This window comes from Carassius carassius, chromosome 48 (assembly GCF_963082965.1).
Source record: "Carassius carassius chromosome 48, fCarCar2.1, whole genome shotgun sequence".
Taxonomy (NCBI): Eukaryota; Metazoa; Chordata; class Actinopteri; order Cypriniformes; family Cyprinidae; genus Carassius; species Carassius carassius.
Genome location: NC_081802.1, coordinates 5,248,841 through 5,271,252, shown reverse-complemented (window position 1 = coordinate 5,271,252; position 22,412 = coordinate 5,248,841). Strand labels below are relative to the sequence as shown.

At 40.0% G+C, this 22,412-nt stretch overlaps 2 protein-coding genes across 3 annotated transcripts in view; one reads left to right on the top strand and one right to left on the bottom strand.

The window, feature by feature from the left end:
• LOC132131725 (BCL-6 corepressor-like) overlaps positions 1-22,412 on the bottom strand; it is a 53,172-nt gene that overhangs the window by 18,322 nt on the left and 12,438 nt on the right. The window contains exons 4-9 of the mRNA XM_059543817.1: positions 21,421-21,477; positions 20,812-21,019; positions 18,755-19,027; positions 17,389-17,778; positions 12,356-12,660; positions 10,492-10,686 (exon numbers count right to left, since the gene is read on the bottom strand). Of these exons, the coding sequence (XP_059399800.1) occupies positions 10,492-10,686; positions 12,356-12,660; positions 17,389-17,778; positions 18,755-19,027; positions 20,812-21,019; positions 21,421-21,477 (1,428 nt within the window). The remainder of the gene's footprint in view (positions 1-10,491; positions 10,687-12,355; positions 12,661-17,388; positions 17,779-18,754; positions 19,028-20,811; positions 21,020-21,420; positions 21,478-22,412) is intronic.
• Positions 927-6,533, top strand: LOC132131724 (uncharacterized). Of its 2 annotated transcripts, none has more exons than XM_059543816.1 (8): positions 927-1,766; positions 1,858-2,081; positions 2,291-2,847; positions 2,936-3,246; positions 3,588-3,679; positions 3,906-4,078; positions 4,172-4,386; positions 5,276-6,533. In XM_059543816.1, the coding sequence occupies exons 1-8, from the start codon at positions 1,619-1,621 to the stop codon at positions 5,530-5,532; spliced, it is 1,977 nt and encodes a 658-aa protein (XP_059399799.1). In that variant the 5' UTR covers positions 927-1,618; the 3' UTR covers positions 5,533-6,533. The 2 variants fall into 2 exon arrangements, with proteins under 2 accessions (XP_059399799.1, XP_059399798.1); XM_059543815.1 differs by having other exon boundaries at positions 3,501-3,679.

The window sequence follows — 22,412 nt, the reverse complement described above, 5'->3', positions numbered from 1 at the left end:
AAAACCTTTCTTAATTAGTTGTACAGTATTGCATGATTTGTAGATTATATTTAATACACTTTGCGTAAACGTTTGCAATTAGTTTTTAAAAGGTAACATTAAGGTCTTAAGGCGTCTATGCTTACATTCCTTTATATATATATATATATATATATATATATATATATATATATATATATTCAAAGAGTTTTCTTTATTTTCATGACTATGTAAACTGTAGAGTCAGACTGAAGGCATCAAGGGCTATTTGAGCAAGAAGGAGAGTGATGGGGTGCTGCTCCAGATGACCTGTCCTCCACAGTCACCGGACCTGAACCCAATCGAGATGGTTTAGGGGTGAGCTGGACCGCAGACAGAAGGCAAAAGCACCAACAAGTGCTAAGCATCTCTCTGGGAACTCCTTCAAGACTGTGGAAGACCATTTCAGGTGACTACCTCTTGAAGCTCATCAAGAGAATGCCAAGAGTGTGCAAAGCAGTAATCAAAGCAAAAGGGGGCTACTTTGAAGAACCTAGAACATGACATATTTTCAGTTGTTTCACACTTTTTTGTTATGTATATAATTCTATATATAATTCCACATGTGTTAATTCATAGTTTTGATGCCTTCAGTGTGAATCTACAATTTTCATAGTCATGAAAATAAAGAAAACTCTTTGAATGAGAAGGTGTGTCCAAACCTTTGGTCTGTACTATATATATATATATATATATATATATATATATATATATATATATATATATATATATATATATATATATATATATATATATATATATATATATATATACATTATAGGGCGATATTTGACTCCTTAAAGATTAGTTTTTTAACCTTTATAATCCCCTTTTTCAAACTTTATTAAATGTATTCCATATTTTAAAGCCAAAACATTTAGATTTTAACTTAGCATCAACATTTCATCTTTGCCATGCACTTAACTTTTTTTGTTGCATTAAGGAATATTTACAGACTTCATGCATAATAACGATGTTATGAGATTAATGTTTAAAATATGAAGTTTTGAATATAGAAATATTAAACAATTTAAATGACTCAATTTATAAAATGAAACTGAAACCGCCAGTAGGTGGCAGCATGTCACTGAATCATTTATTAAATCGATTCGTTCAAACGTCTGATTCATTTATGATTTTAAGACAGCACCGGATGTAGTGTCTGGCGCGTTTTTTAGATTGTTAGGTCATTATTAATCTCTTTATCAGAGAACAACAAAGATGTCTGGTGTACCTAATAATTTTAGAAGACGTCTCAGTGGGATTAGGGATCGCATAAATGCCCAACTTGACAGTTTACTTGAAGCATCACCAGCAGAGCTTGGAGAACAAAGTCTTGTGGACAGGTAGGGAATGTCTGTCTGCCTATCTATCTATCTATCTATCTATCTATCTATCTATCTATCTATCTATCTATCTATCTGTAAAATCTTTAAATAAAATCTATTTATTAGCCCTATAAATTAATTGGATGATTTAATTCGACAACTTAAATCATGACATTATAATAACAAACAATAAGTATCAAACTTACTTTATCTCAGATCATTAATTAGGTTATAGCAAATATGTTTAAATTTCGTAGTAGAGTTATGTTTAAATGTTCTCTGAAAGGTTTGAGATGTTCCGCAACGAACAGCCGTTGCATGGTCCTGCTCGTCCCAGAAGGACGCGGAGGAGAAATGTGACATGTACATTTAAAGTAACTCTTCTCCGCACTGGTATTGATCGGTTATCTTCTTTGAGAGGTAAGTCCTTTGCTTATAATGCTATTCATGAAATTGTCATGTTGATTGTAAACAAATTAAACTAACAGCATTTCACATTGTTGACCAATAGATGCCATTGCCAGTCAGAGACTTGTTGTACAGAGAGAGCAGAGTGAGACACAGTTTGCAGAAATTCTCAGAAGCACGTTTCCACAGCTTCAAGGGAGAGAGTTTGAATTATGCAGGGTTGATGCACAGAGGCAGGTTTCACGTTTGAGTCTGGAGTCAAAAACCCCAGCAGCCATAATTGCTAGTGGGCAGCTAGGAAGATCGGCACTTTATGTACAAGAGAAGGTAATCTAATCTAATATTCAAAAGGCCTCTTTGTGTCTGCAGTATTATGTAGAAACTGTGTTCCTATTGTTTGATCTATTTCATATCAGTCTTCGTTTTTTGGACAGCCTAATATTTTATTGCTTCCTTTATATTATGTATAAACAAAAGTGCTACAAATAGTGCAATAGTACATTCAAATGAAAGATCACAGTTGTTCAATTTTACAGAGTACTTATGCACTTGCACAAGTGAACTCCTCTCCAGCTCCAGCCGTGGCCTCCTTCTCATCTCCAGCCGTGGCCTCCTTCTCAGCTCCAGCCGTGGCCTCCTTCTCAGCTCCAGCTCCAGCCGTGGCCTCCTCTCCAGCTCCAGCTCCAGCCGTGGCCTCCTTCTCAGCTCCAGCTCCAGCCGTGGCCTCCTCTCCAGCTCCAGCTCCAGCCGTGGCCTCCTTCTCAGCTCCAGCTCCAGCCGTGGCCTCCTCTCCAGCTCCAGCTCCAGCCGTGGCCTCCTCTCCAGCTCCAGCTCCAGCCGTGGCCTCCTCTCCAGCTCCAGCTCCAGCCGTGGCCTCCTCTCCAGCTCCAGCTCCAGCCGTGGCCTCCTCTCCAGCTCCAGCTCCAGCCGTGGCCTCCTTCTCATCTCCAGCCGTGGCCTCCTTCTCAGCTCCAGCCGTGGCCTCCTCTGCTGCTCCAGCTCCAGCCGTGGCCTCCTCTCCAGAAGTTTCAGTGGCATTTTCTTTACTCAGTCCAGACACAGATATTTATATCTCAGATGAAGATGAGTATGAGTAAGTCAATTGATGTTGTTAGACATGTATTTATACTGTAGTTGGATCAAAAGACGGAGTAACATTCTCTTTTATTTATTTTTTTCAGTGTTGACCTGAAATCATTGTTAAATACAATGTCAAACAAAGTGGATTTTACAGCTGCACCCATTTCCAACCAAATCAATGTAACACGATGCAACATCCTAGACAGTGGCATCAGAGCCTTCCGACGCCAACGTTTTAACCCTGAGGCAAAACTAGATGTTGTGTTCAGAGATGCTGATGGGATTGGTGAGGGAGCCGCTGATGAGGGTGGACCAACGAGAGAATTTTTAACTTTGCTGATGAGGGAAATCCACTCATGCGAAATATTTGATGGAGAGGACTGGAAAAAAACACTTGCCTGCAATTCCAAAGGTAACCTCCTGCCTAATTTGTGTGTGTGTGTGTTTACATTAAGCATTTTGGAAAAATAGTTTGCCTCCTTTATAATTTTCTGTAATTCTGCACACTTTCACATTGAATGTCATTAGGTCTTTATAAAAATCATCTTTAATTATTAAAATTAAAACATAGTCCCCTATGAAAAAAGTGATTAATTTTTTAAGAAGCACCACACATTTTCTAAGCATTGTTTATAGACATAATAATGCTTTTCCCATGTGTTACAGCACTGTACAATGGAATGTACAAAATAGTTGGACGGATGATAGCTGTGTGCCTGATACATGGTGGTGTGGAGCCAAATTTTTTTTCAGAAAGACTGTTCTGTCAGGTGTGCAACCTTCAGCCCCCAGTACCAGACCTTCAAGAGATTGCTGACTATGACTTCAGAGCAAAGATGACCAAGGTTAGTTTATATATTGCACATTTTCATTTATGCCAGCTGTTGCTTTGTTAGTAACTGTAATTTGGCGATAGTGGTAATATCTTAGAATGTTTAAATTGTTAACCTTAACCTTAAAAAGCTCTTACTTAAGGGTTTGTGTGTGCATTAAATATTTAAATGTTTTATATAAGTATTTTGTTTCTTGTATTTAATGGCTAATTTTGTGTTAAATTCATTGTCAATTTAGATCCAGTTGGCACAGAATGTAAATGAAGCACAGTGTGCTATAATGGAGGCGTCTGACCAATTAAGTATGCTGGGGTCTCTATGGCACATCCAGACGCTAGAAGACAGAGACAACTTAGTGGAATCAGCTACCAAGTTTTTCATCGAGAACAGGTTGAGGGATTCCTTGGAACAGTGAGTATAAGAATGTACAGATATTTTCACCTGACAAATTACCAGTACTATTTTGTCATTGTTTCACATTTGGTACATGTTTTGCTTATCTAGATTTAAAGAGGGCCTGGAGTGTCTTGGGCTTTTACATTTGATGCAAAAGCATCCTCAGCTCTTTAAAGAAGTATTTATGTATGAGGAGAAGCCACTTTTGGCCGAAGACATATCTGCTTTGTTTAAAGCAGAACTTTCTCCAGTTGGCAGCAACAGGAGAGTAGTGGAGAGTAGAACAATCTGTTTCTGGAGGGACTGGCTCATAGAAGTGGAAGGTATGAGATCAAACTGAAGCTATGTTGGATCTCTCTCTCTCTCTCTCTCTCTCTCTGTCTGTCTGTCTATCTATCTATCTATCTATCTATCTATCTATCTATCTATCTGTCTGTCTGTCTGTCTGTCTGTCTGTCTGTCTGTCTATCTATCTATCTATCATATTTTTTTAAGATAAATTAAATAAAAATGTATATATGTTTGATGAAATCCCATAGCTCATGTGTGCTTTTAACATATTATCCCTGTATTAAAATGTATTTAGTTGCCACTTGAACAAATCTTTCATACACTTTTAAATATATACTGAACCATAGCACACCTTTAACTAATACACTTATAAAACACTTGTATATTTGGTTTACTTTATCTGACTACACTTAAAATCAATTTATATTAAGTGTACTTATGTGGTACAGTTGGGAAAATGTACTTATATTTATTAAAAGTTTAATTTAGGATTACTATATAAAAATCTACTAAGATTGAACTAATTTTTAATGTAATGAAATCAAACTTTAGAAGTACACAAATAAAAGTCCTCTGTATATTTTTGTGATAGGATACTTTATTTCAATGCACTAAAAATGAATTTGAGTATTAGTGCTACTTAATATACTTTTTCAAGTGCAAGTAGAAATACACCTTTAATTAGTGTCTATATAAAATATAATCTTATTTAGCACAAAAAAATGAATTTACTACAAAAGTACTTGCTTGTTTTTAAGTATTTTTAGTACATTCAACTATACTTTATTGTTATCTGGGATGAGGATACTTATATGGGTTTGGAAGAACATGAAGTACAATAAACTGTGACAACTACTTTACTGGTATTCTGTATCTGCAAAATGGTCATTAACTTTTTTTTTTCCTGTTCATTTTTACTAGAAGGAACTGCATATCCCCTCACCTTAGACAAGATTCTTGGATTTGTGTCAGGATCTACTGCTATTCCGAGGCTAGGGTTCCCAGTGGAACCCAAATTGGAGTTCTTACACCCTCAAGAGAATGAGGCCCCTAAAATTTTTCCAGAGGCAAATACCTGCAGCATTGTCTTGAGGCTACCAATCCATCCCAGCTATGAACTCTTCAGAGAAAACATGGAAAGTGGTATTTTGCAATCCCCCACTTTTGGAGTGATGTAGAAAAATTGTGTTGGCTGTTACTGATGTAATAGTTTTAAATATTTTCATGTTTTAAAGTTTTATTATGAAACATGAAGAGCTAAATTGGCACACCACTGCTCTAAGAGTAGAAAAATATTTATATTCTCACCAAAAGTGACATTTCAAGCCTACAAGCTCTTCATCAGACAATGATCACATACATCAAACTAGAGTGACATGATCACCCACATGACCCCCCGCCCCCCAAACCGAATGGCAATCAGATAAAGGCAATAAACATAAAAGTGAAAACAACCATTAACTACAAATGCTGAACCTCAACATATTAAAAAAAAAAAAATACTTGCAAAATATACATAAAAGAACAATACTTTATCTCTCACAAAAATCATTAAATAAAATGCCTGATGTTAAGAAAACAATCAACATCAAGATAGAATCAAATGTAAATTTGATTCTATAATTTATGTATACTTTACAGCTATTTTTTTTATATAGGCTTAGGTTCAGAATTTGTAGTTAGTGGTTGTATTCACTTTTAGGTTTGTTTATTGCCTTTATGTGAGGTGATTTCCTGATTGCCCTTTTTTGGATCATGTGGGTGATCATGTCATTCAGGTTTGTGCTATATATAAAACCTGAACTATGTATGTGTTCATTGTCTAATGAAGAGCTTGTAGGCTCGGAATGTCACCTTTGATGAGAACATAATACTTTTGGAGCTGTGGTGTGCCAAATTTCTTCTTAGTTTTAGGTATTTACGTGGTTGAGCACTCACATTAAGCCCTTCAGCCTGTTGGATGTGTGCACTTCGATTATCTAAAGTTATACAATGGACATTTCATCATACAGTTCTACTACAGCTTTTTGATGTTTGTAGGGGTTGCTAAGTTTTGTCCCTTTCTCCAGTTCTGCTCTGTCTTGGGATATCTGATAAGAATCCACATCTGAAAGTATTCAGATTATACTACAAATTAATGAAATTTACATCACAATTACAATAAAAAGTTGTTTATTAATGTGATTTAGTGTTTTTTTTTTTTTTTTTTTATCTCAGGGATATGACTAGCCCTTACATAAACTATAAATGAGTCAGGAAAGTAGAGGGGAGATACCGATCAGAATATGACACATGCCATGTAAAACACTTCAAACAAGTAACAGTGACACTGTTAAATGTCAATTTACATTCTTAGGTTTTCCACAAAAGAAAGGACATCTTTAAGTACATTTACTCCAAGATTTTCCCGGGGACCTTCAAGTGGATCAATTTGTTCTGTGAGTTGTTTCATCTCATCATCAGTCACAGTGAACTGGTTTGGAGGTACGGTAACTCGTTCAAGCCAATGCACATGAGATACCGCTCCAGATACAGAATGACTGTCACCACCAACAAGCTCTGCTGAATTAGTCTCTCCTCCAGTGGAGTCTGAGGGTCTTGCAAATATCTCCTGCATTGCAGTACTTGGCAGACTCTGTTGTGCCAGGCAATCCCGGACAAAGATTTGTAGAGGTGACTGGTGTCTCTCGGTTCGTAAACCATGATTGTTCCACTGGTGTTTAAAATTTGTCAAGTCTTTGTTAATTCTTGGGATGTAGACATATTGCAGAGCCCACATGTGCATTTCATTATCTACATCCACAATGCCCTCACTCTCAAGAAAGTGGAAAAGGTCATAGTACACATTTGACACCCCACGCCACAGATCGACCCAAAGTCTTTCAATCCTCTGATTGTGTGTACTTCTTCCTCTAAGAGCACTCCCTCGTTCAGTGCCTCTGAACAGGTTCATGAACAAGCACACTGCATTGTTCTCTCCCCCATGGTCAGTCCTTACTCTGGAAGGGACTCCATATTTGGAAATGGCATCCAAGAAGCAGTTCATGACAGTGCTGCTGCGATTGTTGTTAGATGCTTGGAGAAAGGTGACAAGCCGACTGTAGCCATCAATGGCACCATGAATTACTATCCTCCATCTAAATTAACACAAATACATAATTACTTAGTTGAGCATAAAACCTGCATTAGACAACAACAAAATATCCAATGAAGGGTGTGCTTTAGATGTTCTACAAGAGCACTGTTACATCCATTTCAACAACCCTTTTTATGCAGCCATACTGATTTCTGTTAATCAACTGCTTAATTCTGAAATTTAGACTTTTAAAAACAAATTTTAAATTTAGTGACTTAATGGCATTTTGTTAAAGCAACAGAAGAATAAAGTGGTTAAGGCATAATGCAATGTTTAAGATTGCATTTAAAAAGAAAATTACCTTATTAGTTTGTGATTTCCATCAAGATGCCATAAAGAATTAGGTCCTGCGACACGGTAGGACCTTCTACGTAGTCTCTGAGACATTGCTCTGAGAGCTGCAGCCCTTGGGTTGACACGATGCATACTGCTCCGCACTCTGCACCTCTGAACCCGAATTCCCTCTGTCCTCAGTTGTGCTCGAACTGCCTCTGGTCCAAGTTGGTCATTTCCAGCCACTATATCCCTAATTTTTTCATCTAAATCTGCATCAGATATATCTGAGTATGAGGAAGACTGCAACAGATTGAAGCACCTGGAAATATATATCCAAGCATTTTAACATTTAATAGGAGCGCTAAAATAAATCAAAAGTTGCACTCAGCATTTTTCCCAACTCATTATGATCTAATGAGATGAGTACTCCAGTCAGCCTAAACATATGACATTTTAATCTAGGTGGAGCAAATTCCCAAATATGTTTCTATTGTTATAAAATGCTTTGGATAAAAGTGTCCACTAACTGACTAAATGTAAATATAAATAAAATTCACTTTATTAATCGGGTTACACAGTGTAATTACACATTTAAGTACTAAATAATAATAATAATAATCTAGATGCACTTACTATAGGGTTGTGGTTAGGAATAGGATTAGGGTTTAGTTTATGGTCAGTATCATGTAATTATGCACACTACATGTAACATATGTAACTGGGATAAAATAAAATGTTTCCATCATTTTATTAGTTTTGCATGACAAATACACCTGTGAACAGGGTATAATGTGTGTAGTCAATGGATATTAGTTATTATATTATATAACTTACCTTAAACGTCGCTTGACTGTGGATATGGAGGTGTGTAGAATTTGTGCAATCTGTTTTACAGTGAAGCCACAAGACAACAAAAATGACAGCTGATCCTGTGTAATGACATAAGATGGTGCACCTCTGGATCCACTACGAATCAGTGGAGGTCGATATACAGTGCTGTCTGTAGAATAATTATAATATATTGCTTTTATAAACAATTATAAACAGACTTCTTAATTTTTCCAATAGTTTGTATGTCTGTGTGATATGTTATGCTTAGCAAAATTATTCAAAATATATTACTGTAGATGTCAAGTTACTGGCCATCAAAATCAGACAATCTAACTGAAGTTTACTGTGAGTAATTAAGATTGTTTGATTGCATTTACCATCCTGTGCTCTTGGTTCAGAAGTTTGAATCTCCTGAATAAAATCTGATACTTCATGGATGATCTCATCTGCTGCCTGAGTATGTAGAAGAGTCCCCTTTGCCCATTCCAGGCTCCTCAGCATGGTTTGAAGTCTAAAAAGTAAATGTTTTTTTTTTATTATTATTATTTTTATATTAAATAAATTAATAACAATACATAATTTTTTGCTTTGTTTTAAATAGTATATCATGCTATGTTTTTTTAAAAAGAAAGAAAAATAACCTCAAAACTTATTTTAAAGTCTAAAAAATGTTGTTCTAACATGTTGCTTTAGAAAGAAATATTCAATTTACATTTAGGCTACACTGTCAATTTTTTATTTATTTATTTATTTATTTATTGAAGCTGCATCTGAATCATTATTTACATACATTTAATGACTAAAACAGCTTGGTTACCAGCATTCTTCAAAATATATGTTCCCCAAAAGAAATATAGACATTTAGGTTTGAAACAACATTGGGGTGGGTAGATGTTAATAAAAAGAATTTCAATTTTTGAGAAACTATATAGCCAATATATTTTAAACATAAACTAAAAAAGATACTCACTGCTAGTAGGTGTCAGTAAATGTTTAAAAATCATTCAGTCCATTCGTTCAAACGACTGATCATTTTCAAAGTTGGAATTATTTGTGATTCCTGTAATAACTATATGAGACAGTTCATTCTGGCATTTCCAGCAATGCACATTTTGTGTGTCTACCTAATCAAACACACCTGATTTAACTCATTAGCTCATTAAAAGAAACTCAGGGGACTGAAAAGGCAGTGTCAGATAAGGAAGACATACAAAATGTGCAGTGTTGGGGGATGCCCAGGTCCAGGGTGGAGAAACACTGTAATGCATCTTGTTTGCTTCCAAACAACTGCATAAAATGTATTAAGATGACTTAACATAGTTCTGGGGCATAAAAGTTAGTAAATTGTGTTAAAAAAAATATTGTGCCATTATTGTGCCATTAAAATTAGCAAGTTAAATCAACAGCTCATGTAATCGTGTCTATCAAAACGTGACCGTTACAACTCTAACTAAATTATTTTGGAGAACATAAACACAATCTTTACCTGTTTAATGATGACTGAAAAACAGCAGGCCCGGGATTATCAGACAGTAAAAGGCGAGTGCAGTCATTAACAGTGTGTTTACACTGCAAAACAAACGCTCTTCTTGCCATCTTCGCGCTCTTGCAAACTGGATGCTCTGACTTGCCGTAGAGTCCTCGTAGCCATGAGAGGTGTGTCCATGTAGATGAGCGAATAAATTTGCATCTTAAGTGGCGTGTCGCGTTAACTTAACGTCGGTAGGCGTGTGGCGTTATTTTAACGCCTGGTGGCGTCTGGCGTCAACTTATCACGTAACGTAACGTAACGGCGCTTATTTAACGCCTGGCGGCGTTATGAAAACGGCGTTTTAAAATGAATACGGCGTTGAAAAGCACGCGTATTCTGACCCATTTGGCTTTCCATAGGCATGGGCCTGCTCACTGGTGGCTCTGCAGACACTGGAGGTGCGGGGTCAGCCGGAGGTACAGGTACGTCCAGAGTGACGCTTGGAGGGGTCGGGGGTGCTGCTGGTTGGTAGGCAGGAGATGGGGCACGAGGTTTGACCAGAGGAGACTCATAATCAGAAAGAGATGATGGCTGCTTCTGGGCGGAACGTTTCACCGCCTGACAGGGGAAGAAAAACGAGTTACTTTACAAGGCCTCAGATTTTGCACAGATTTCATAGTCATAGTACGTGGAGTGACAGAGTTACACTCGCTTGGTGCCAAGTGAAAGGCGGGACGGAGCGCTAATTAATCAGCGACAAGTTCATACTCAGCACCGCGGTGTAATCAGCGAGAGACTGTAATTTGAAATTTGAAAAAAATTGAAAATGTGAGCTGCCCCTGCATAATGTTTTTTGCAGCTGTGGAAAATGTAGCTGAACAGCAGTGCAGGAAAGGCTGTTTCCCACCATAAACCATGAACAAAAGTGTGACTGTCAACAACGGTTCCTCACACACACACACACACACACACACACACACACACACACACACACACACACCCCGCATGGTCAGCAAGGTTATTTTTGGCCTGCAATGAAACATGCCGAAACAAACGGCTATTTACACCAGTACAATCGTCCCATAAACACGTTTTTAACAGAAAAACGTGCATATTCCCACACTGAGTGCTTCTTTTTTGGCTCTAGGCTGCGTGCTTGTTTGTGAGCTGGACGGAAAGCTGAATTATTCAACGATAAATATTTATTTTTACATTTATAATAATAATATGTATATAATAATAATGTGTTAATATTTATTTTATATACATAGCATTTAAGCAATTTTAGAAAAAAAGTACTGTATATAATAATAAAAATAAATATGTATATATTTATTTTATATTTATAATATTATAATAAGAAAGATAATTAAATATGTATATAATAACAACAACGAAAACAACATTTATATAATAATTACTATTATTAATTTCATTATTTTTATTACATGCATTTAATAGTAACAATTATAATAAATATAATAATAGGCTATTAATAATACTTATTAAATATGTATATTATATTTATAATCATAATATTTTTTTTCAAATAAAAAGATAAAATATAAAATTGTAAAATATAAATATACAAATTCCAGAAACCACCAGACAGATTTTTTTCCCAATTGAGGACGTCCCATTATGTCCCCAAAGGCACATTTCAGAAAAAGTAGTTCACTTTGCCAAGCATGTAAACCCGCATACACTGTACTGTGTAAACAACTACAGAATATTTTCATAGGAGTGTGTTTGTCTGCTGTAAATGCTGTGTTTACACTGAATGTGTTTTGTGTTCAGCTACAGAACACAGGGTATTGTGTGTGCGCTACATCTGTGTGTGAGATCGCAACGGGGAGAACGCAGGCAGCGTTATTTAAAGAATGCACAGTTGGTTCACTGGGGAATCATTTTACTTGACGGAGAGAGAGAAGGAGACCAGAATTCTGACCCGGCCTTCACTCCTCCCGTCCCCCTCGGTTGTGTCTCTCCACTGGGGGTCTGCCTTTCAGCACGAGAGGAGGTCAAAGCAACTGCAATCTAAACACACACACTATGACCTCCTACCGCGTCCGTTGAGGCGTCCAAGAGAGCCGCAGTGCTTCCCTAATTGGGATGATTAACATTGTTGTGATTGGAGACATGTTTTTAAACAGTTCCTCACTGAGCCCTGGGAGAACGCTTGGGTTGTGAGCCAAAGCAAAGAGCAGCGTTAGCCACGCGTGCGCAGAAAAAGATAAACGAGTATCTCGACCTTCTGTCACCACGCAGACATGTGCCCAGCTCTTACCTTGTGTTGGTGGGCGGGGCTGAGTTCAGGACACTCCTCATTGGTCATCTGCAGCAGCATCCTGCGCTCCTTTTGGCCGAGGTGCTTGGTCTTGCACTGCCGCTTGCCCTTTGGCTTTTCAGGGTCACTGTGCCGCCGCAAGCGAGATGGGAAGGTGCAACCTGGGTCCAGAAAGGGTGAGGAGGATCCCAGTGACTTACGGTGCTCCTTTAATCGCTGCCGTTTGTCCGAGAGGTGAGTGGAAATCGAGGAGGGGAACTTTCGTACAGAATCTCCACAGAAGCCGTCAGAGAGAAGAGGAACAGCTAGAGAGAAAGAGATGATAGCAGTTAGATCATATTAAGTTAATGCTGAATTTTGATGTAATTTCTGCAATGATTGTGGTGGAAAATCAGATTTTCAGATGTAATTTTGCAAAATGTAAAATTCAGCAAAATGCGTTAAAATGAGTTGACAATGCTACAGTGGAACAACAGCTAAATTAAGTAATTATGCTTTTTTCTGAACTGACTGAAGGGAAATCTATGCAATTCACCAATATGTTAAAATTTGCTAATAATATTACAGTAGAATAAAACAAATATACACAAATGAAAAAAAAAAAAAAAGACTATTTAATAAACCTTCAAATTACTGTGAAAATGTGTTGTTCAAATAACAAAATGCATTAAATAAATGTTAAAAATAATACAGAATTTTGTGGACGCAGATTCTACAAATGAAGTAACCAACTTTTTTTAATCATAAGTTCTTCAACTACAAATATTGAAACAAGTATGACAGGAAAGAAACAACCGCAAGAACACAAATCTGGGATTTACGCTTTGTATGTTTGCGAGAGATTTAATCATGGGCAACACACACACACACACACACACATCAAACCGACAGAAGTTTCCTTAAGGTATTGTTAGGTAAATCAGACTGACAGTGGCAGAATGAACAGCAGCAGGCTGACCGCCTTATGAAGGATGGACACCGGATGAAAAGATTTACAAAAATTGATGCATCATTTCCTTCGTCTGCTTTCTATTTTACATCACGTGACCAGAGCTCAAGCAAAAGAGGCACGTTTAAGCCATAACATCAACCAGCAGAGAAGGACGGGAGGGAAAAGTAACATGAAAGGAAGACCAAGATAAGACAGGGAACTCAAATGAAAAGGGATGGAACAGTGAACAGAAAAGGAGAAATGACGGACTGACGTAAAAGTGAAAGAATAGAGAGAGAAATGCAGCGCCAAGGGAAAGAGACGATGAAAGGGTGAGCGCAAGGCAGAGAGAGAGAGAAACCGAGCATACTCCACATCTGTTCCATTATTCATCATATTCCCCCTTCAGTCGCGCACACACTGAGCCAGCGAAAGCCCCACCGCGCAGAGAAAACCTCTCTCACAAGCATGCAAGCAAGAACAGAGGACGCCAAAAAAACAGATAGCACAAAGCCAATAAAAACACACACTACCAACTATCAAAGCACCAATATATATCAGTCAGGCCAAATAGCAAATTATTTCATTTGGGCGACAAAATTTTTTCCCAGCCTTTTTACTAAATAAATTTCAAAACTAAAGAAAAAAAGTGTAAATACAAGATAAAATACAAGTGATTGTTTTAATATCTAAAATTTCCATTCGGTTGTTTCATTGCGTCAAATTTGTTTAATTTTTGGTAATATTTTTTAACGTTTTAAGTAAAATAAGAAAAATAATATGCATATGGAATGTACAAGTTTTGTTTTACCAACTGCATACATTTTTACATTGACTTTGAAAATATATATATATATATATAAATTTTGTAGTTTTACATTTTGGTGAATCAAGTTAATATTTTGTAAAATAAACATTAGAAAATTTTGTGAACCAAAAAATAAATTAAAGAGTAACTAAACCCTAAACCAACTTTTTTTAGTTAATGATCTATAAGAATGGGGCTTTATTAGTGCTGTTCATTGATTCGAGTAACTTTTTTGACATTTGAGTATAAAGTGTTTTAATTCTACAATATATGGTGTAAAAATGTGTGAGTGCTGCCCTCTTCAGGTTGAACGGTGGCTACTGCAGTTGATTTTTCCTATTGGATGTTGCGGTGGCAAGTGACGTAAGCGGTGGCAGGTGACGTAAGCGGTTTCCAGCTCACCACGCCCCCTGGTACGAGCTACCACGCCCTTGGCAGTATAAAACCATCAAAATCACTGTAGTGAGTCAGGAGCTGGAATTGCGAGTATTGGTAACGACCAGGATAGACTAATATAGCATCTATTTAGCATAGCAATTATATAGTTATTTAGATCTTCAAGTTAGCATAGATTTATCTGTATTTAGTACAGTGGTCAGGATGGTACGGAGGTGTGTTGCTGGTTGCGACAGCACTGCTGGACTGCATAGTTTACCAGCAGACTTTAAAATTAAGCGCCAGTGGTTGCATGCATTTGGCCTGGAAGACCGCAAGTTCCCGCCTAGAGCTCGAGTGTGCAAACTGTGTTTTACACGGGATTGCTTCTCCAACGCAATGGAGGTGGAAATGGGCTTCTCCACACAGCTTGCGCTGAAAAGCGACGCGGTGCGAGAGGTAAGACCGCAGTTTGAGCCAGCGGCTCGAATTGATATCAATAGACACCTCGACACCCTCCACTTCAGGTAAAAGTGGGGGAGAAAAGTCCTCTACTTCAAATGATCGCTCTGTTGCAAAGCTACTTGCGTCATTACAATCACTCTCCATTTTAGCGTCTCTGACAGCAGCTGTCAATCAATCCATCACTGCGAGTCTCAGGATCACGCCGCACTCGCTCAGCCCCGCCCTCGGTTCGTCCCCTCTATCTCCGCTGTGATCTGCCCACTTTTCAGCATTTTTCAAATATTGTCAGTGGGTGGAGTCAGGCTCTGAGCAGGGGTTTAGTTACACTTTAATAAATTGCAGCCACAAAATATTGCATACATTTCTCCCACCCTGCTATCTAGATAAAAAACTAAACTAATAATATTGGTTGACCACTATTACAAATATCACAAACATGCACAAGTCTACACAAGCAGTAAATTTACTAATTGTATCCTCACCACAAAATCTGATCCACCACACTTTTTTATGATTTAGTTGGTGGAGATGAAACTGATGGATCTAATAGATTGGCCAGAGACAAAAGCACCTTAGAGAACTTTCAATGTGCAGACCACCAACTGTGCAGCTGTACTTGTTGTGTGTGTGTGTGTGTGTGTGTGTGCGCGCACAAGACCCCATCCTCATGGGCAAACTATTCCAGCCTGCGTAAAGTGCTCCTCTCCTTCAACAGGCTAATTAAAGTCCTACCCCGAGAACCCTTGAGACCGGATTCACCTCACCTACCCCCCCACACACACACACATACACGCAGAAGTGTGCGTGCTCTGAAACCTAAGTGAATCACTCAATTAGCAAAAGAGGAGCAAAGACCTTAATGCCTTTAAAAATCAACAGAGCAAAAGCAGTGTTCTAAAAATGCACACACACACCCTGGGGCATACAGCGGAGTCGTGCATCACTAACATGCATGTCTTGTCTCTCACACCTCGTCATAGACAACACAAATTAGCCTGCGTGTGCATACGAATTCCCTCGGCTGAAGAGCGCGAGTATGTGTGTGTGCAGTGGGAGACGGATTTTGACAGGGACATCTGGGGGATATTAGCCTCCCATTAGCACGCAACTGGGCACATTCGCACACACACTAATGCATTAACAAGCAAACCATCTCTCAGCTTGAGTAAATGCATATGTATCGGACATATTACTCGCACGCAAAGAGTGAGGGATAGAGTGAGATAAATAGTCTTGTCTCTCGTCTTGCTGCTCTCTAATCCTTCTGACAGAATGCCAGCATAATATCCAGCAGCCAAGATACTGACGGGCAGCCTCACACACACACACACACACGTACATTGTTATTTGCACAGTTGTGGAATCTCATGGCTCATTACTCTGCGGCATGCACTTTCTCGGCGATGCTTTTATAACAACAAGGAAGCGAGCGTCTGAGAGTGTGCGTGTGAGCGCGTGCGACTGTGGCTTGTCAATCAACAAGAATCATTATTGGTATCCCAAAGCCGCAGACACAGGACGACGTGCTCTGCTTTCCTCTAATCTGCCTCGCTCCGTCTTTCACCTCAGTTATCCCCTCAGCTCTGTATCCTCTTTTGATCTCTTTCACTCCTTCTTTTCCACCCTTTCCCTCTGTTTTCTAACAGCCGTTTGTTCCCTTTCTCTGCGTCTCATTTGTTCACACTTCTGCTTGTGTCTCCCCACTCAGTTCTCTCCTTCTGAGACCTTCTCTGACATGCATAACTAAATGACACTTATTCTTAGCTTAGAGCACTATTTACAAACCTGCCATTCAAAGGAAACCAGGTGTAGGGTGTAGTATAAATGTGTAAGGTATAGACTGTAGTATATAGGGAGCATTACTTAAGTAGGGTGTAGTGCATACCATGTAAAGTGTAGTGTGTAAATCATAAATGTCAGATGTGAGGGGTGTGTAGTTTCAAGGGTACAGATTGTAGTCTGTATTATGGAGGGTATATGTAAGGTATAGGTCACAGGCTGTAAACTATGTTGGATGTGAGGAGAAGGGTGAAGGGAATTGTTTGTAGGGTGTAAAAGGTAGTGTGCTGACCATTGAATGTAGTATATAGGGCGTAGATAGTTTCTAAATAGACTGTACTTTGTAGAGTTCAATATGTAGGAAGTGCGTATGTTTGGCATATGTAGGGTACAGGGCATAAGGTGTAGTATGTAAGCCGTCTGTAGGGTGTAGTATGTAGGTTGTGGTGCATAGGGTATATAGGGACTTGAGAAACAGCTCTCTGAATCAGCACTATTTACCTTAATGATGTGTGACTAAACAGATAAACGAGAAAATGCAAACATAACAGGATAAACAGAATAAATGTACACCATTGTCCATTGCCTTTTGACACAACTGTCCTGTTCTACCCAGAATGCTCTGCTCTCCACTTAAAACCCTGCATTTAAATGAGACATAATGGAAAGACGTACCTATGTCGGACTCTACGTATTCCAGCTGGTCCTTAGTCCAGCCTTTCTCCACTTCTACTTTCCTCTTCACCCCCTTTTCTTCAAATCCATTTGCTTTGACCTTTTGATCCACAGCAGGGACACCGTGGGTGAGTCTCGGGACCTCTTGGGGGCAAAGGTCAAGCTTTTCCCTCCTGGTGGTTTGGATTGTTGGAAGAGAGGATTTGGATGTGGGAGACAAACCCATGTTGGGAGCTCCGAATTGCGGCCTGTCATGGTTGAGCGGTCCCTGTCGGTCCCACAGTTCCTGGAAATTATGGAGGTGGCGGGGTTTACTAAGGCGAAGACCTGTCAACTCGATACACACCTTCAGATTCTTCACCTCCTGCTCAGAGGGCTGCTGCCACACGTCTGTAGAGAGAGACAGAAGCCATCCGTTTCTACCTTGTATTAACGTTCAGCTTGGATGATCAGATCTTAAGTGGTCAGCTGCATCTCAAATGTGATTTGCAAAAGGGGAGTTTCTGATTTTGTGACTACATACATTGCATACTAAACTGTATCCAAATTTGTTTGGAAAAAAATGGATATTGCATCCCAGCTGTCCCAGTAAGTCTTGCAAACGTATGACCTTTCCCAGATTTTTTTATTTCCTTCTGGCATAATAAGTATGTGGTTATATGAATCATTTGCTGTTGACTGACACATTTAGGATGCATTAAGCTGTACATTACAAATGCTTTGTAGCCAATGCTCTCCCTGACCACCAGAAGTTGTTTATTCGATCCCCAGAATGCATTGCAACCCATTTAAATTTGAATTTAACAATGTCCACTTGTGTCAATGCAAAGGGTTACACACTTAGAGCAGGAATTGTTTTCCAATTGTTAACAGAGTAGTTTCCTCCTAGAACACAGACACGCACAAGTTTGATAGCTTTTAAATGAAAGTACAGAGCTGAACAGACACCCAGATTTTGCTGACAAAAACAAGCTTTCTGGGACACGTTTAAGCGATGCATGTTTATACAAAGGTTGTTTTGATGTCTGAAAACGCCCTTTAGACTGAGCACAAAGACAGAGTAGGGCAGAGAACACCCAGCAGTTGTGTTTATTTGGACCATGTGACAGCAATAAACACAAATCAAGATGAATCGAAAAGGCCAGCGAAAGGATCAAAGCCGGAGGAAGCAGAGGAAAAGGGAAAAGAGCAGCTGATCCTTGAGAGAGTGAGACATGTCAGATAGAGTTAGACAGGAGGTCAGCGATAAGCTGAAAGACAGAGCAGACCATCCTCTGCTTGCTGTTAGAATGAGCAAGAATGAAAAGATGGAAAAAGAGGACAGACATTGAAGGGCATTGGAGAGACAGACAGCCCAGATGTCTACCTGAAATCAGTCTCGCTCTCTTCGCCGTCTCATCGTCTTCTCCTCTTGTCCGTCTCTCTCCATCTCTCTCTTCTGTGGTGTGTGTGCAATCAGTGTGGCCTTGGCTCTGTTCCAAACCCAATGCACGTTTCCTGCCCGTCGCCGTGCCAACAGACCCCTCCTCCTCTCCTTTCACGTCCCTCACTCTCTTCTCCTCTGCTCGGCAGGACTGCGGGACATCAGCTGGTGGGCCGCACCGCTGAAGAACGGGAACTCTGTTGTTTGGTGTCGCACCTGCATAGCCACACAAACACAAATGCGTTAGTCAGATCCATTGTGTCACCGGCTTGCAAGACCTTTTTCAAGTTCTAAAGAAGCGTGACAAACCAGAAGAGACAGAGGCCGCAGACAGAGAGATAGAAAGGAAAAGACTACAGAAAAACACTCCTCACCACCCTGGACAATTGCATGTTTGTGCTAACTACACCACACCCATCATACACGGGGAGCTAGACAGCAAACAGGGATGCACTTGCTCGCTCTCCCTGTAAGCTTAAATTAGCCCGAAACATCCGTGCCAAGAGAGCAAGTGGTAACCCAGCTCAAGTCCCCCCCCCCCCACTTCCTCTCCTGCTCCCATTCTGTGTGTGGCAGTGAAAAGTGCTCCTTGAGAATGTCTCCCGGCAGCTAAGAGCAGCAGCGCAGATCAAAGACAGACTCTAGGGGCTCACGCTCCATACCACCCGCTTCTCTCTTTCACACACACACAAACACTCCCACCATATATAGTGTCGCATACATGGTCTAAAAACATGCACACACAAATTATGCAGTTAGCCCAAACCAAATCTATCAAATTTACAAAAAAACACATTCCGCAATAATTGTTAAATACTGCGTAATCATGCATACAAAAGATGCAGAACAGAACTACCTTTATACTGGCCTGGGTAAGAATGCAGCCCACTCTGCCCCGGGCTCACACAGACGCGCACAAAGCATGTGACTAACACCACATGCATCCCATAATTCATGGCAATGTGTGCACCATAGCAACTCCAAAACAGATCACCATGGAAACATCATTTGCGTCACCCGGAGAGAGTTAATGTGGCCATTCCAGACAGCGAGAGAGAGATGTTGAAGGACAGACAGGGCATAGAAATCAAACGAATAATGAAGGGCATGAAACATCCAAAAAGGACGAACAAAGTCAAATAATCAATTTTGTTTCTTAAGTCAATTGAACTATATTGATTGTTGAATAAAATGGTTTTTGACAGATGAGATAAACTCAAAGCTCTGATCAAAACTACAGTAGAAGGTTTTTTGTAGCATTTTCACCCTCAAAGCTTCACAGGAACTGCCGCTCTGCCGAGCACACTCTGTTTATGTAATCCAGAGCACTGATAATTGTCCGTGTGGCTGACACACATGCGAGCGTTCATGCGCGAACACACACATTTTGACCCACATGCACAGGAAACGCCTTGCCTCTGTGAAAGCCACCAGGGAGATCGAGGTCACATAGCAGCAAAGTGTTGATTTGGAAATCTGATGGCATTAGGCCATTAGCTAAGCTCAAGTGGAAAAAACAAGAGCCAAAACAGCAGAGAGAGAGGGAGAGACAGAGCATGTGCATGTTTATGTGAGGGCTTCCTGTTTGAGGGTGGCGGTGGTGGAAGCCATGTTTACCACGTCGTTTCCGCTGGTTTAACGCTGTTACATGGAGCGCCACAGCACAGGGACCGTCCCTAGAGACAAGGGAAGGAAATGTGTGGAGATTTCGGGGGGGGGGGTGGGGGGGGGGGGTGTAGAACGAACAAGCGCCTGAGCATCTGGGATGTTACAGAAGATCGCAGGAGATAGGACAGAAAGAAAGCGAATGAGTGAAATGCATAAATAAAGGCAGCGTGCTAGCAAGATGAAAGTTAGAGACTGTGTATATGAAAGACAGACAGTGTGAAACAAAGAGTCAGAAAAGAGAAAGAAAATAAAAGGGAGCCCAGGAGTGGGAGAGAGAGCGATAGGGATTGTACTTGAGTGTGTGTGTGTGTATATGTGTGTGCACATCTTACCGTTGTGCTGTTCAGTGTGATTGGAGAGGGCCGAAAGGGCTGTGGAGGGCCTGGAGCTTGCCTGGCTTCGTTCCCAGTCTCCCGTTCCGCGCTGGCTCTCTGCCAACTCCCTCTCTCTCTCCCGCTCTCTTTCCAGTCCAGGCGCTGCAGACGACACACACCCCTCCTTTTCCTTCAGTTCCAGCTCCGAGAAATGCATCATCGCACGCTACACAGACACACACACACCACAATCGTGAAACCAGATCCAGTGTTACGAGCACCAGCTGTAAAGCCCATCTCTCATGTGCTCCAGTACAACAAAAACAGAGGGGGGAAAAAACAGAATAAAACTTGCATAAAATTAATCTGCAATCAGAGTAGAACAGGAGCTAAAGCGCATTAGAGTAAATGCAGGAAATGCATATCAATAACTTAACACAAATGCTAACTGATATAGGTGAAATAAGGGGATTCATTTTACTAATATTTTTGACCATGCAATTTTCAGGGCCCCTCAGAAAGGGGGAAAAGGAAGGAAAAAAGTCTAACTTCACAAACGCCTGTGGGCACACAACCAAGTGTTACTCATTTCAACTGATTAGTAATTTAAAAATAAAATGAACTGACCTCCCAAAACGCAGCTGGTTGACTTAAATTACTGTCCTCTTGTGATAATCCTTCCATCTAAGCAATCAGAATGGGGCTCAATATCTTTTTCAATGATTTGAATTGAATATTTACACAAATGTAACACATCAACAAACATTACCTCACCCTTATATACAAAAATACGGGGGAACTCATTACATATCTGATAATGTTAAAGCTTTGAAAGCTGCTGTTCAAATGATGCAAACTTCAGTGTAAGATTTGTGGAAATGTGTAGAACATACTGGGCTTATTTAAATGGACTTTCCAAATTGTGTGGGCTATCTGAAATTAGGGCATTGTCTTTCATCAGCCTTTCCCTTGCTCTCCCTCCGCTGTGGGACTATGTGTGTGTGCTCTAATGACTCTGCCATTCGGCAAGCGCTCTGCTCGCTGCTGCTGGTAAGAACTCTAATCTTCCCTATCAGGAAAGAATGGTCTGGATTTCACTTAAGCTGGGAGGTCTGCCACCATGCACATGGCTAGTGGGGGCCTAGGGGTGGACATGTGTTTGTGCGTAAAGAGTAAAGAGAGGAACAGAGTGCAAGATGGAAGAGTGTAGGAAATGGTGTGCAATTTTGTTTGGGTATGCCCCACACACACACACACACACACACACTGGTCTCCAGGACTGACCTGCAGGTTAACGGTTGCCTGCGGCATTATGTGCTAGTAAGGCCACTGCATGCACACATACACACAAACATTCGGAAACTGAGCTTCCGCACGACTGGGCATAACAGCCACAGACGGCACTTTGTGTTAACCCTTTAACCCGTTAACAAAAACACAAATCCCTCATGCTAACTGTAGAACTGCTGCCATTAAAGCCTGTTTGACAGATTCGCATCAGGGGCCCAAAAACTGCTAGAAAAGAAAGAGCAGGAGAGGCAGTGTGGGTTACAGAGATCTGTAATTCGTAATGTGATCAATATAAACAAGTGTAGAAGTTAGATACGGGTGCCCGTTCA

Excerpts from the sequence above, each read along its gene's own strand:
- LOC132131724 (XM_059543815.1), top strand. The coding sequence starts at position 1,619 with ATGTTCTCTGAAAGGTTTGAGATGTTCCGCAACGAACAGCCGTTGCAT. Across the intron at positions 2,848-2,935 it reads TCAGATGAAGATGAGTATGA|TGTTGACCTGAAATCATTGT; the intron begins GTAAGTCAATTG and ends TATTTTTTTCAG. Across the intron at positions 3,680-3,905 it reads TCAGAGCAAAGATGACCAAG|ATCCAGTTGGCACAGAATGT; the intron begins GTTAGTTTATAT and ends TTGTCAATTTAG.